The following is a 12500-nucleotide window of genomic DNA, read 5'->3' as shown; positions in this document are numbered from 1 at the left end:
TATATGTTAATTAAAGCAATTGTTTTCCTTTACTCATATTAAAGGGATGACCAGACCAGAATTAAAAGAGCAAAAGTTGGCCCAAAGTTAAATTCCAAGTGCAAAACAACACTCAAGACCTCCTTGACTGCCGCAGTCTCAAGAGTGCCTTCTAAAGTTGATGAAGTGCATCTGGAAAGTGATGATGAAGAAGTGTCATTTGAAGTATTTGGTGCACATGGTGAAAGTGCTGATATTAAACCCAACAAAATTGAAGTACATTGTATCATACATCAAGATTTCACTTTTATTTTAACAAGTCATGCTTTGGAAGCCTAATCCGCAAGTGCCTTTGTTGGAAGTAATATACATGTAATTATTATGAAGCATTTAAAAGTAAGAATATTTGAGGCATAGATATAAAGATGGATATAAACTGGTCTAACGAGAGAAGTACAGAAACATTTACACTCCCTTTACAGGCCTTCTGACGTCTATTTACCTTGAAATTGGGCTACACAAAGAACAAGGCGTCCTTTGTGCCTTAGCTTGCGCTGTCCTGGGCACTAGTTTACTTCTCATTCTATTTTCATTGGCGGTTTGTGCTTATTGTTTTTAATAGCGAATCACAGGTGTTGTTAAAGAAGGCCATGTGGCTTTCTAATGCAGAGCGAAAATAAAACTTTCTTTCTTGGCATTTACAGGATGGCATGTACTAAAACTCGAAACACCGAAACGGAACCACCGGAACCACTGAAACAACGGAACGAACCCAGCGAAATGAAACCACCGGAACACACGAAACAGCTATAAAAACCTGAACAAAACCATCGAAACAGACTCTATTGCATTATAAAATTTGACCTCCGGGCTGATTGTCGCTTATAATCATTTCTCGAATGGTTTCCTTCAAGGTTCCTGTTTCAGTTGCTGTTTATTCACAATCTTTGCAGATTCCCTAAGCACACCAGAAGATTCTTTCGTTTCCTTATTTTTCCTTTCTTAACTTAGGGCGCGTTCGATTGACCCTATTCCGGAATGAGAATACGTGAAGTGATGATTTAAAATGGTAGGTCTGGCGTTGTGAAGCAACAAGGATGATAAAGATATGTTGAAAATAGCATTTTAGCAAGTGTTTGACAATTTTCATGTGAATCTCCGTAAAAACGAAGGATTTCTAACTTCTATTCCATGTGTTCCTATTCCGGAAAAGGGACAACCAAACCCACCCTTAGTCTCCCTCGCAGCCGTTTTTAGTCTCGTCTCGCAACGCTCCTCCTCCTCTAGCGGAGAGAATAAAAATACGACTAAAATTAAGTTACACGGTTCTTGAGGGAGTTCAGTGTACCCAACTTCTTCGGTACAAGATTTTAACTTTTGAAATTTAAGAACAACTCAACACTAGACAGTGATAATAGCTTTTCTAATCATCTTCATCTTTTTTCTCAGTTCTGGAAAGAAATCATCTTTTAATTTACGAGAAACGAGCCATTTGCTTACATGCGGTATCTTTGGTGTGCAGTGAAAAAGGTTAAACAAATCGTAGTTACTAAAACAAGGAATGACCAACAATGAGCAACAATGACCTACTACAATGACCTACAATGGTCTACAATGGCTTACAGTGATCTACAATGACCTACAATGAGCTACATTACAAGCTAAAATTAGCTAATGATCTACAATGAGCTACAATGAGACATCCTCTCGTGGGATGCTCCATAGCAAGTGTACAGTAACTGTTGAAAGTTTTCTCAGTCCACGGTCGATGACAGATAAAAGCAATTTTCGGTGTCAGCTGAGCAGGCAGTGGAAAATATGACTTAAGTCAATCATGAGTAGGTGATTGGCATCTTGACTATTCACAGTGCAGCGACATGTAACTGCGAGATAAGGCATATAAGGCCAAGAGGGATTATTCGCTGCAAAATGCCGTCTGTGGAACGAAAGAAATGTACTGTGGAGCTGAACATCTCCCTCGAAGACAGGCTGATAAAATATAGAAGACCGCCTCTTTCAGCTTTGGTGCCATAACTACAAGTTATCCCCATGGAAGGGATCCGCCCGTAGCCGGATGTGAGAGTCGATTGGGAAGCCGGAGTACTTGTAATTGACACTGCTAGATAATAAGTAGCACCGCTAGAAAATAAGTAGCAATGCTAGATAAGTATATAGTTTTTGGAATGCATGTCCCTTATAGGAAACCGTACATTACTGAGTGTCCTCTTAATTTTAATTTCTCGTTAGTTCAAAATGACTGGAGTCCAGAAATACAGGCTATATATGAATGTCATTCGAGTGTCCCTAGCCTCTCAATAAAATTCTCATGCAAACATACACAGAACCCTAACCGGACAGGAAAAACAATCCTTGCCCCAACGCCAGCAGCAATGTCACCTTCTTCTTCGCTATAATTGCGTGAATGCACCATTTGAACAATTCATCATCAGTTCTAGCAGTATCACGGAATACGTTTCACCCAAACACTCCGAATGAAAATTCAGCTCGGTGGTAGAGGATCCGAGCTATCAATCGGAAAGTCGTAGGGTCGAATTCTGCCGGAGATCTCAGTCTTTTTCCGAATATCTCCGAGCAAACAATCGCCGGCGGTATGTTGTAAAGAGGAAGTTGGCTTAAATGGGTCTCCTCGTGATGTTTATATAGTGAGCGTTAACCGTGCTCCACCAGATTAGCTAAAGTCGGATGTGATTAGCGCATCACGGCAGATATTTCGTGTTTCCCTATGTTCAGTTGAGAGCTATCTTCAAAGTGGTCAGTTCAACTACTGTTGACCGGAACTTGAGCATCCGGCAATGCTGTTATCCGTGATATAGAACTCATCTGGAAAGACTGACGTTGTCTCTCACTAGTCTTGCGACACCAGATTCGCACGGCTTTCCGAAACTCTTGCATTCGTAAGGTATAAATTAAAGGATTTACAAAGGAATTGGCGTAGAACAAGACATTTATGGACTGGTGGATATTTAATTTTGCCGTTGGGGAAAGTCCGTTGAATCCTCTTACACCGAGGACGGCGTCAAAAAACCACGGAAGAATAGCCAGTGTACTGAGAGCAGTGACGATGAACAACGTGACTGTCAGCTTCCTATCGGAGGCCCTTGCACCAGATAGCTGTGGAAGGACGTTTCTTTTTACATTAAAAGTAATAATCATGTAGGAGACTATAATGATCAAAAGGACAATTATAATGAGTGAAGCCCAAACGATTTGGCTGGCTTTTGAGTCAGTAAGGAATAGCGCAGCATCTACGGACGCTGGGATAAGAGCTAAAAGCCAAATGCAAATAACTGCTTTTAAGTAAACCGAGTTCATCATTCGAGAGTGTCTGAAAGGAAAAATAGTTGCATGGAGGCGTTCCAACGACAGCAAGGCAAGATTGAGCAGGGAGCAAGCTGTAAACGCGTTGTCGAAGTACAACACTGTGAATTTTCTCCAACTGAATCCACTGTCAGGTTTAAAGGTTAGGGTATGGTAAATATGCAAGGGCCCTGACAATCCCCCCACCAGTAAATCAGCCACAGCCAGGTTTATGATCAGGTACGTAGTGCGCTTGCGTAGATGGGGATTTCTTGCAAAGGTGATGATAGTGAAGCCGTTTATTAGAAATATGACGGCAAATTCAGTGACGTAAACTGCAAGCCACGTGTTATTCAACCTCGTCGAAGCATCATGTGTTCCTGTTTCATTCGGCATTCTCAAGTTGTCTGTCCTTTTCTCTTGTCCTCGTGCATTCTAAAAGACGAAAATTAAGGGAAAGATTAAAACGGTTCATGGTAAAGAATCTCTTCATTTATTAGCCGGGCCGAAAGTTTCTACTGGTTTGATTCCATCTTTCGATTCAACATACAGGGGTGGATCCAGGATTTTTCTTAGGAGGGATGCACCACTAAGGAATAGCGCAGCAGACTGGTGACGTTTAATTTTTTTAATTAATTTTTTTTTGTAAGTACCAACAACCTCGACGAACCTATGCAATCTGCCTATCGAGCAAGCCACTCTACAGAGTCGGCATTGTGCAAGATATACAATGACATCACACTGTCACTCGATCGTAACGAGTGTGTTCTGTTTATATCATTGGATTTATCTGCGGCTTTGGAATTACTGGTTGATGCCATCACTGAATCAAATCCTATGTAGATGGAAGGAGGCTGAGAGTCGCCATTGACGGAATACTCTCTGATTCTAAGGCCATTTAAGGTTTAAAATTTTGGGGTGCCCCAAGGGTCAGTCTTAGGCCCAAAACTGTTCACAATGTATATGGTCCCACTTGGTGATATCGCTCGTAGTCTTGGTGTCACGTTCCGTGCTTACGCAGATGACTGCCAACTTAACATCGCGTTGTCGACGGAAAATGTTTCTATGACGAAGTGCAAGATGAAAATTCCTCTTGCTGAGATCAAGCAATAAATGTCAACCAACATGCAGAAGTTAAACGACAGTAAAACTGAAATAATGGCAGTAGGGACCTCGACGTAATCTGATGGAACTACAATCACTCACTGTTGGTAACGAGGAAGTTGATATCACCAAGTGTGTTCGCCTTCTGGGTGTTGACTTTGACAGTGACTTAACCTTAAAACAACATGTACGAAATGTCGCAAAGAAATGCTTCTGCACGCTGAAAATATGTTCAAGATCAGACGCTGTATTAATGAGACTACAGCTAAGTCAGTGGTTCATACAATGATTACATCTAAACTTGATTATTGCAATGCAATTGTCTATGGTCTGCCAGAGTCAACGCTAAAGCACTTCACCAGGGTTCAGAATCTCTCTGCACGTTTCATCTCTCAACATGGTAAATATGAACACATAAATGTAATAAATTATTAATGTTATTATTATCATCATCATCATCATCATCATCATCATCCTTATTATTAATATTATTATTATTATTATTATTATTATTATTATTATTAATATTATTATTATGGCAGCATATACACGTCTGGTTTCCGATCCTACTCACTCAGGATTGGCGTTGACCGTGGCTAGCCTAGGTCTTATTTACATAATAAAATTACGTGAAATTGCTAATCTACTATAAAAGGAAAAAAAGTCACTTAAAATCAATAATCTAGATAAATAATACATTATAAAAAACTATATGAGTGCTATAAGTAGCTCGCTGGCGGCTTGTGCGGGAGTTCTAAGCTAACTAAGAACCTTAAAGGTTCTGGCGATGTTCATACCGGCGCTGAGGACAGCTTTCTGCATCTGGCGGTGGACTTCTCTTTCTCTCTCTTTGCACCTAACGTTTCTCTAACACTCCTTCCAACGTTCTTAGAGTATCCCCCTGAGACACTTACAATTGAGTTGGCTTGACGTATCTCGAATCCAGGGTATTGCTGTTTAAGCTCCTAGCGTAGAGCAGCGTACTTTTGTGTCTTTTCCTGGTCTTTCTGGTGACGATTTTCTGTCCAAGGGCAGCTCATCTCTTAAGTAAAGTGACGATTTTGCTTCCTTTGTCTACAAAACGTGCATCTACTCTGTTAGCTTTTACTTCTGTATTGTACGCGTATACGGACATCCCAGTAAGCTGTAACTTGGCTATTCTCGTACACTGGTTTTGGCTGTATTGGGGAGTACCAAGGAGGGGTCGTTTCTATTAGAAGATAGTGCTGCATTGTGCCTCGCAAGGTACTTTGTCTGGGCAAGTGCATTACAACCCGCAAGCACATGCCCCACGGACTCTTGAGCTCCCCGCACATTCTACACGTGGCATCCCGGTCCTCCCGAGTCTTGGTCTTCCTAGAGTGGTACAGCTTGGTTGATAATAGCTGCTCGTATAACTCGTTGATCCCTGCTATTGAGTGCGTCGGCGCCATCCTCTACTCCACCAACCACGAGAAGCACTCTTTATCCAGATCTTCCTCTTTTCATCTTGCCGTCACTAGCTTCCCCTGCCATCTCTGTTGTCGAATGTTCTCACAGCGTTTGTTAAGCAAAACTTCTTTGACCCACGGTGTAGTCTTCTTCCCCTCTATACTCTCAGCTTCGTCTGATAACCCTGATGGTAGCGGGTATAGAGATTACTTCATGGAAAGCGCGCGCGTACGGGATTTTCACACGAGTTGGTGAACTATCTGAAATCGAACGAGTGGGCGCAGCGAACGAGTGAGATTTCTGATACAAAACCAACGAAGGTGAAATCCCGTACAAAGCGCTTTCCATGCTGTAATTTATTTATCCAGCTTTAATTAGTTTTCTAAAATAATTACAAAACTCCTGTATTAAATTCTCTTCGAAAAATTAAATTTTTACTAAAATCGACATGTGAAAATATCACCAATCAAAAATCATAATTGGTGCAAAGGATAGCAAACATCTCAATTCTGAATTAAATATGGAACTGCTCGTTTGAAAATAACGAATTAAGCAAATTCCAAATTGGTAAGGCAATAAAAGTTTAGTTTGTCACTGCGTAGGGCGGTACTGTAATGACCGCGATGACCGCGAAAAAGCCCGCGAAAACACAATTCGCTTAAACCGTTGTTTGTGATTGGACGAAACGATTTTTTCACGTGTGAGAAACTCGTCTCGCCTCTCTGATTGGTCGAAGTAAAATCCGAAACGCCTTTTCACACAGCAAAATTTGATGCGAAAATCTCAGTATATATAAAATAAACTGTAACTCTAATTTCATGCCCAGCTCCTCTGCATACGTTTGTGCATATCTGACCAAGGAACGCCTACTACCCTTCTTCTCAGTCCGCTTTCTCCTCAAACTGCCTTACGAGACCGATGGTTGGGTCTTTGTTTTGGTAAAGCCTCACCGCTGCCTTGATTTTCGTAGCCTTTTACTCTGCCTCGACCAACTTCAATCCTCGCCCACCGGCTTGTCTTGAGAGGTATAGCAGATCAGTTGACGCTAGTGGGTTCATGGCCCCTTTAACATTTCTCAATCCTCTTTCCAACTTTCCTTCCGATGCAGCGTAAACCTTCAGGTCGTCAACATACAACAGGTTAGTGATGTTTGCATTCAGCGTTTTAGACAGACGATAGCCTTCTATCGCCCGTAACTTCCAGGCGATGGGATTTAGGCATAGAGTAAACTGTTTGGGACACAAGGCATCACCCTGGGGGAGACCTCGGCGAAAAGAGATCCTCTCTGACGCTTCCAAGTCCTCCTGGGTTCTAACAACTATCCTGGTGTTCCATTTATCACTGAGTCTCGCTATCAATCTCCCGATCCACTTACGAAAGCGATGTAAGCTAAACATCTCCCTCAGCCATCTATGGTCTACCGAATCGTAGGCCTTCCGGACATCAATCCACGCCATGCTTACATTTCGTCGCCCGCGCTGACTATCAAGACACACCATGCGGTCGATAAGTAAATTGTCTGTTGTCCCGCTGCAATTCTGCTTTGCTCCACGCTGATCTCCCTCCATCAAATCGTTATCTACCAAATGGCTGTCTACAGGCTTCAATACACATGACGTAAACCACTTATAAATAGTGTTAAGGCATGTGATAGGCCTCTGATTGGCGCTCGTAAACTCACCAGGTTTTGGTAAAAGCGAAGACTTTCCCTCAGCAAACCATAACGGAATCTCTTGGTCTTCCTGCGCTATAGCCTGAGATGCTCTCGCAATCCCATCATGGACAATGTTCACTCTCTTCCACCAATAGTTCACGATGCGGTGTGGGCCTGGGGCACTCAGCTCCAGTTCCTCTTATTCAATATCACTCTCTTAGCTTGCTCAAGATCCCTCTGGTAGATGAACCGGGATATTCTCCCTCATCACACATCTGATCTCATCTAGCCACTCTGCTTCTATATTTCCGTCCCCTTCTGACTCCCAAAGAGCCTTCCAAAAACTTGACGCCTCGTTCACACCCATGAATAGTCTTTGAGTTATTTCCTTATCCTGCTGCCCATGCTCATAACTGGATCTTTCACAGTCTCTTTGAAACTCGCATATACTCTTCCAGGGTCTAGTTGGAACTCACCCTATTCATCCTTCTAGCGTCTTCGTTCTTTTTCTTGCTCCAGAAAAGCCTCTTCAGCTTTCTCAGCTTCGACTTCCCCTTCTTCCCCTTGTAACTTCTAAGAGCAACTTCTTCACACGTCCTCGCTATTTGCCGCCATGTCTATTATTATCATTATCATTATTATCATCATCATCATCATCATCATTATTATTATTATTATTATTATTATTATTATTATTATTATCAGTTCTTCCACGGGTGTTACTCGCGCGTTGCGTGGATGTTTTCGAGGAGGATTTGTTTATGTTTCGTTTCTTTTCGTTTAAAAGCGAAGAGAAACCTCCAAGGCCGTGAGGATGTCTTCTTTGATATTTTAATCACAAGCAAAGGAGCTTCGGCTCTTGCTATGTTTTAATACATTTCGAAACTTAAATACTAGTTAAATAAGAGACAGACTTAGTCTGCACAAAAAATAACAACTGAATGAACGGCAGAGAAATGAGTAGAAACACGAGTGCAAAGCGAACAAACGCCGAAGTTTACACAGATAGACGCTCGCCGCCAAGGCAGCAATAAGCAGTTTAAGGAACAATGGCAACAACGCCGGAGACAACGTCGATTGAAACAGCCACTTTATATTCAACCTACGAATCTAGATTCATTCAGTTCTCTACCACTGTCAGAAATATCCCAAACAGAATATAGAGACGGCATCAAACGTCGAAAAGAATTTCTAAAAATTGGCCGTCGTAGTTCACGTTTTCTCGAATATGCAGAATGTGGTCATTTCACGTTGTTGTTTTGTAAAGAACGGCAAATAAATGAACAAAGGATTACAACCCACGCTTACACAGCCATTGTACTCGTTGCCGTTGCCGTTGCGGTTTGCTTGTTAGCTTATAAGGACGTTCGCGCCCATTGCTACTGCGCATTTTTTTGCGCGTGTCAAGCACACGTCATTCATCGCAGACCAGGAAGGTAAACACGATGCTAAAGGCGCAAACATTTTCCACAAGAATGGAACGTGAAAGCATGTGGCATCATGGGATAGCTGTGGACCCAGGTCTTCCCGGAAATGTCATGCAATGGCGTGACAGTGTGAATAGACAATCGCTTTGAGAACTTCGCAGCGATTTTACTCTCTTGAATGCTCTGTGACCCCCATTTTTCCTTCCGTAGATCACTTCCTCTCCTGATTTTGTCCATTTTAAGAAAAAAACAAAAAAAATCTGTACATGAGAAGTTACAAATATTTCGCCTTTTATGCTCTCGTGCGACCATAGTTTTCTTTCTTGAACTAGTATGTATCGTTTTTCAAGGTCTATTTCGCCTCAGAAAAAGACATCAGCTGCAAAAGGTTGTTTAGTTATATTAGTTATGTTGAATTGAGTACGTTTACCTGATCTAAATTTCACTAATGTAGCTTTTTTATTGTTGACAGTTGAAAGCTAAGATCGGATTAAAGTAACGCAAGCTTCTAAGACAGAATAATGATCTCGAAAACGAGCACGGCGACCTCCCATTTTTTTGCCTTTTTGGCAAAAGTAGATCATTACCTTTCTGCTTGGCAAGTTTTAAAAAATCTGTTCGTGGGAACGTTTTGGGCGCGAACGTCCTTAAGCAATGACAACGCTGACGGCGACGAGAACGTCATGTCAAAATATAAATTCGCGTTATTTTAATCACTTCATGACTATTTCAACCTTTTAAATATGACAAGGGTGTGGTAGTTCCTCAAAAATGACACTGGTCGGAATGGCACTTAATTTAGGGTAGAAAATGGAAATTTATCCTCAAGTGTTGACGTTCTTCATAAAACTTCAAATTTGGCTATTTCACGTTGTTGTTTTGCTGACGACGGCAAACAAATGGACAAAAGTAAAAAACGCACGTGCAGGGTGTGCAAAGCTATTGTTTTTGCCCACTAAATATGCAAATTTGTGACGTTCTCGTTGCCGTCGCAAAATTCCCCTAAAACCGGATAAACGGCAAAATAACGAAAAAACAGCCAAAGAGCACAAAGCTGACGAAGGCCCAGCCGAACAAAAAGACAGCTGAGAGTGCAGAAATCATCTTTGCTACGAAGCATTTCTTGGAAATCAAAACATATAAACGACTTTTCACCACATTTCCAGCCATTTCTCTCAGGTAGTTTCGAGAAAGTGGCTTGGGCAGTCCACGCATCACGCGAGTAACATCCTCGGAAGAACTGGACGCCATGTCTAAAAATAACTTAAGGAGGCTCGAAAGGGTTTTCGGCTGAGCGCGCCCGCGTCACACACGCAATTCGTAAGCTGCTCGGGTCAGCTCGTAATTCAAATGGGGCACAAGAAATAAGCAAATACCGCTAATTTCGTTCCCCTTTCTTCTAATTCCTATAGATATGAATATAAATAGACATCTCCTATTCACGAAAACGACGAAAATTCTATACAAACGGTTTAATGGTCACTTAAATCCGTTTGTGTTGGTCTTTAGCTCAACTCGCGCGTGCACTCGAATGAGCGCGTGACGCATGCGTAAATGCCGATTTGTAACCCCCTCATTTTTCCTAATTTTGCAACTTTACTCGTTTATATCTCTGCTTCCGGACGGTGAATGTTTTTTTCATTTTTTGCATGTTAGCTTAGATTAATTTAAAACGTTTGTCTTTCAAATTTAAAAAAAATTAAAGACGTTTCAAAAAAACTGATTTTTCCGAAAAACTGGCCTACAGATTTTGTTGAATTTGAAATATTTTAGAGAGTATTTCTAACATTATCTGGTAACACTGAATGGGAAAATTTTGCCATCCCGTTTCTTCCAAAAAAAACAACATATGTTGATTTTTAAGGCTCAAATAAATGCCTAATAGACCTAATCGGCTAACTCAATGTTGTACCCAATTCAAATCTCCCTGGAGTAAGATTCTTTGTGTATCGTATTTGCATGATAATGTAGCATTCATATTTAAATGATATGGAAATACCTGGAACAAAACGTTTTATTCCCAAAGGGTTTGAATTGGGTACAACATTGAGTTAGCCGATTAGGTCTATATCGTTGCCACGTTAACGTTATTTTGGAGGAAAACATAATGTGAGAAATCTACGATGGGTACTTAATAATCTAGCCAAATTTCGTCTTGAAATGATTACCCTAACTGTATCTAAAGACAGAATATGTTCATTTGATTGAAAAAAGGAGAAACTATTTCGTAAAGCCACACACGCAATTCTAAAAGCTGCTCGCGTCAGCTCACGATGCAAAGTAAACAAATACCGCTAATTTCGTTCACCTTTCTCCTAATTCCTATACATATGGATACATATGGAAAATAAATAAACATCCCCTATTCACGAAAACAACGAGAATTGTACACACACGGTTTAATGGTCACCTAAATCCGTTTGTGTTGGCCTGTAGCTTCACTCGCGCGTGCACTCGAATGAGCGGGTGACGCACCTTGCAAAAAGATATTCAAACCTTTTTTCTTTCACGCACATTTCCGGTACCCTCTTGCTTCAAAAATTTGCAGCTGTTTTAAGAAAAATACCAGTCACTGCTCCCAGTTTCCACGCCAGCACTCACTTTCACACTGAAACTCCTAGTATTAGATGAAATTATCCAGGAAGTCTGTGTATCATAATTTGTAAACCTGCATCGTCGTTTTCAGTTCATTTCAGCCGGTTGTATTAATTCAACACCTATGTAAATCAAATGAAAGGACCTCATTTTAGTTTGATATTGAATCGTATAAACTGGTTGTTAGTTGTTATGGTCCAAGAATTCGAAAACTATATTGCTCGTTTAAACTTTCACTGATTATAGCCGGATAGAAAGTCCTTCCAAGATCAACAGAAAATTTCATTTTCTAATTACACTTGATATCTCCTAGATTGTTCACAGTCCCCTATTTCCCGTTTTACCGAGGAAGACCTTAGACAGCAATGACCATGGTTTTCGTTACAACAATGGTTTGCTGGGAGGTGCTCAGTCTCGCCGGCTCAAGAAACCTGATTGTGGTCATTGTTATTTAAAGTGGTACTATGATCAAAAAATCATTTCCTTTTTTTCTTCTGATTTTGAAAGCGTGTTCGCTTAACACCTAACTGGCAAAATTTTGAGCTTTGAGTTTTATCCAAAGGCTGTTTATTTTGAGTGTTAGTTTTGGATTTCATGGTTCATTACTCACGTTCAAAACTGGCCGATTGAAACTCAGAGGGTTGGATCTAAAGAAAATGACGTCATTTACTCAATAGCTTAAAATTTCAGCGTGTAAACGCAATTTATTATATATGCAAAACACGGGTTGAAAAGTCTGAAAGCCCAAAACTCCCGTGCTGCATATGAATTAGGCCGCGTACACACGCATTGCATTCTTAAACTAGTGAGTGTTTGACGTCATTTCCTCCTCGACCCAGCTCTCTCAAGATTTTAAAGTTAGTAATGGCGGACCAATAAATAAGAAAATTCCAGCTAAAATAAACAAGTGTCTTTTTAAAATCAGAACTTAAAACTTGGGTAAGTTAGTGTTTAGTTAACACTAACAATAAACTACATCCGGCAACGAGGCC

General features: G+C 40.9%; 1 protein-coding gene and 1 long non-coding RNA gene across 11 annotated transcripts in view; one reads left to right on the top strand and one right to left on the bottom strand.

Annotated features, from left to right (window-relative positions):
- Positions 1 to 1038, top strand: part of LOC138019833 (uncharacterized) — a 29392-nt gene extending 28354 nt beyond the window's left edge. The window contains exon 5 of the long non-coding RNA XR_011126240.1: positions 45 to 1038. This is a non-coding gene — a long non-coding RNA (uncharacterized lncRNA). The remainder of the gene's footprint in view (positions 1 to 44) is intronic.
- LOC138019832 (allatostatin-A receptor-like) overlaps positions 271 to 12500 on the bottom strand; it is a 21042-nt gene continuing 8812 nt past the window's right edge. For 3 of the 10 annotated variants that reach the window (XM_068866748.1, XM_068866749.1, XM_068866747.1), the window contains 3 exons: positions 11515 to 11630; positions 7963 to 8103; positions 271 to 3732 (listed from right to left, as the gene is read on the bottom strand). In XM_068866748.1, coding sequence (XP_068722849.1) covers positions 2758 to 3732; positions 7963 to 7971 — 984 coding nt within the window. In that variant the 5' untranslated portion in view covers positions 7972 to 8103; positions 11515 to 11630 and the 3' untranslated portion in view covers positions 271 to 2757. Of the gene's footprint in view, positions 3733 to 7962; positions 8104 to 11409; positions 11631 to 12500 lie in introns of all 10 variants that reach the window. The other 7 variants (XM_068866754.1, XM_068866753.1, XM_068866750.1 and 4 more) reach the window with 3 other exon arrangements.

The sequence above is a fragment of the Montipora capricornis genome, chromosome 10 (genome assembly GCF_036669925.1).
Source record: "Montipora capricornis isolate CH-2021 chromosome 10, ASM3666992v2, whole genome shotgun sequence".
Lineage (NCBI taxonomy): Eukaryota > Metazoa > Cnidaria > Anthozoa > Scleractinia > Acroporidae > Montipora > Montipora capricornis.
Note: the sequence above shows the minus strand (reverse complement) of the source record. Positions and strands in the feature narration are given on the sequence as shown.